This window comes from Alosa pseudoharengus, unplaced genomic scaffold, assembly GCF_046254945.1.
Source record: "Alosa pseudoharengus isolate Yale_2024_CS ecotype anadromous, Long Island Sound unplaced genomic scaffold, YU_APseudo_1.1 YU_APseudo_1.1_scf_9, whole genome shotgun sequence".
Classification (NCBI taxonomy): domain Eukaryota; kingdom Metazoa; phylum Chordata; class Actinopteri; order Clupeiformes; family Clupeidae; genus Alosa; species Alosa pseudoharengus.
In genome coordinates, this window is record NW_027468881.1 from 36,958,622 (window position 1) to 36,961,121 (window position 2,500).

Genomic DNA, 2,500 nt, shown 5'->3' on the forward strand with positions numbered 1-2,500 from the left:
ACACACACACACACATGTTACACACACATACACACACACACACAAAACATACCTCTTGGCATTTGAGTGAACTCAAACACACACATACACATTCATGCGCAAAGCAAAACTGAACCGAAGCAGACTACAGTGCACACGTTCACAGATGGTGTGTTTGGGTCACAACTGCAGGACGTAACACACACACACACTCAGGCACACAGCATTTCTCCTCCGCTCGCCCCGGCAGTCCGGTAGCGCTGTAGCGTGGCTAAGAGTAGCCGCCGTGCCACAGGAGCCTGCCAGAGCAGATTACGCTACGCTACGCTGTAGCGTGGCTAAGAGTAGCCGCCGTGCCACAGGAGCCTGCCAGAGCAGATTACGCTACGCTACGCTGTAGCGTGGCTAAGAGTAGCCGCCGTGCCACAGGAGCCTGGCAGAGCAGATTACGCTACGCTACGCTGTAGCGTGGCTAAGAGTAGCCGCCGTGCCACAGGAGCCTGGCAGAGCAGATTACGCTACGCTACGCTGTAGCGTGGCTAAGAGTAGCCGCCGTGCCACAGGAGCCTGCCAGAGCAGATTACGCTACGCTGGAGCGTGGCTAAGAGTATGCGCCGTGCGCTACGCTACGCTGGAGCAGCGCCACAGGAGCCTGGCGGAGCAGATTACGCTACGCTACGCTGGAGCGTGGCTAAGAGTATGCGCCGTGCGCTACGCTACGCTGGAGTGTGGCTAAGAGTAGCCGCCGTGCCACAGGAGCCTGCCAGAGCAGATTACGCTACGCTGGAGCGTGGCTAAGAGTATGCGCCGTGCGCTACGCTACGCTGGAGCAGCGCCACAGGAGCCTGGCGGAGCAGATTACGCTACGCTACGCTACACAGGAGCCTGCCAGAGCAGATTACGCTACGCTGGAGCGTGGCTAAGAGTATGCGCCGTGCGCTACGCTACGCTGGAGCAGCGCCACAGGAGCCTGGCGGAGCAGATTACGCTACGCTACGCTGGAGCGTGGCTAAGAGTATGCGCCGTGCGCTACGCTACGCTGGAGCAGCGCCACAGGAGCCTGGCGGAGCAGATTACGCTACGCTACACTACACAGGAGCCTGGCGGAGCAGATTACGCTACGCTACGCTGGAGCGTGGCTAAGAGTATGCGCCGTGCGCTACGCTACGCTGGAGTGTGGCTAAGAGTAGCCGCCGTGCCACAGGAGCCTGGCAGAGCAGATTACGCTACGCTACGCTACACAGGAGCCTGGCAGAGCAGATTACGCTACGCTACACTACACAGGAGCCTGGCAGAGCAGATTACGCTAGGCTACGCTACGCTACGCTGTGCTGTGCTGTGCTGTGCTGTGCTCTACTGTGGTGTGTTGTGTTGTGGCGTGGGACTGTGGCCAGTTGGCGGCGAGCTCTGCTCTGCTCTGCTCTGAGACCTGCTCTGCTCTGCTCTGAGACCTGCTCTGCTTATAGACCCCATACACCCCTCAGCTCGCTTCCAACCCAAGGACACAATGAACAATGATGTCAACCCACTCGGGCTGGCCACAGCACTGAACCATGCAACAGGCCAATGAGGAGTGAGCTGGGGGAATACTGCCACTACATGAATCAATTACAGTAATGTGTTGAGCAACAAAGCATGTGTGAGTGTGTGTGTGCGTGTGTGTGTGTATGTGCGTGTGTGTGTGCATGCGTGTGTGTGTGTGCGTGTGTATGTGTGTGTGTGTGTGTATGTGCGTGTGTGTGTGCATGCATGTGTATGTGTGTGCGTGTGTGTGTGTGTGTGTGTGTGTGTGCGCGTGTATGTGCGCATGTGTGCGTGTGTACCTGATGGAGCTGAAGATGGCGTAGATCTCTGGGTTTTTCTCATCTTTAGTGCGCAGCACGAACACGTCCTCTGTGAGGAAGTGAGACACAAGTGAGACACAGCTGGGGTGAGATGAAGTGAGACACATGAAGTGAGACACAGCTGGGGTGAGATGAAGTGAGATGAAGTCACCAGCAGCAGCCGCCGCGCTCCTCAATAAGTAACATCAATCACGGCCCTTGAACTCCCGTTCACATAAATCAACACAAACACCAGCAGCTCGCCGCCGGAGAGAAGCTCCCACACGCTACAGAGAGAAGCCTAGTGCTCCCACACGCTACAGAGAGAAGCCTAGTGCTCCCACACGCTACAGAGAGAATGGACTGCATCGGCTCGGGATCTCAAAGGCTCTGCAGCAACTCACTATTGTGTATTGTGTGTGTATGTGCATGTGTGCGTGTGTGTGTGTGTGTGTGTGTGTGTGTGTGTCTTACCCAGTTGGTCGAAGTGTGTGTCAATGCCATGGGGGCCGGGCACTGAACACACCAGTCTGGCTTTGATGAAAGAGCTCCATTTGTTCACCAACACTCTCTGGCCTCCAGCATCATTCTAACACACACACACACACACGATTTAACATTTCATAGTATATTTACAGTAATCACCCAATAATCTCTTTGGTCACTAAGGGACAGTTTGACCTGACACCTGTTAAGTA

At 55.6% G+C, this 2,500-nt stretch overlaps 1 protein-coding gene across 1 annotated transcript in view; it reads right to left on the minus strand.

Moving 5' to 3' along the window:
- sema3bl (sema domain, immunoglobulin domain (Ig), short basic domain, secreted, (semaphorin) 3bl) overlaps positions 1 to 2,500 on the minus strand; it is a 15,899-nt gene that overhangs the window by 7,001 nt on the left and 6,398 nt on the right. The window contains exons 5-6 of the mRNA XM_076276056.1: positions 2,277 to 2,391; positions 1,803 to 1,872 (exon numbers count right to left, since the gene is read on the minus strand). Coding sequence (XP_076132171.1) covers positions 1,803 to 1,872; positions 2,277 to 2,391 — 185 coding nt within the window. The remainder of the gene's footprint in view (positions 1 to 1,802; positions 1,873 to 2,276; positions 2,392 to 2,500) is intronic.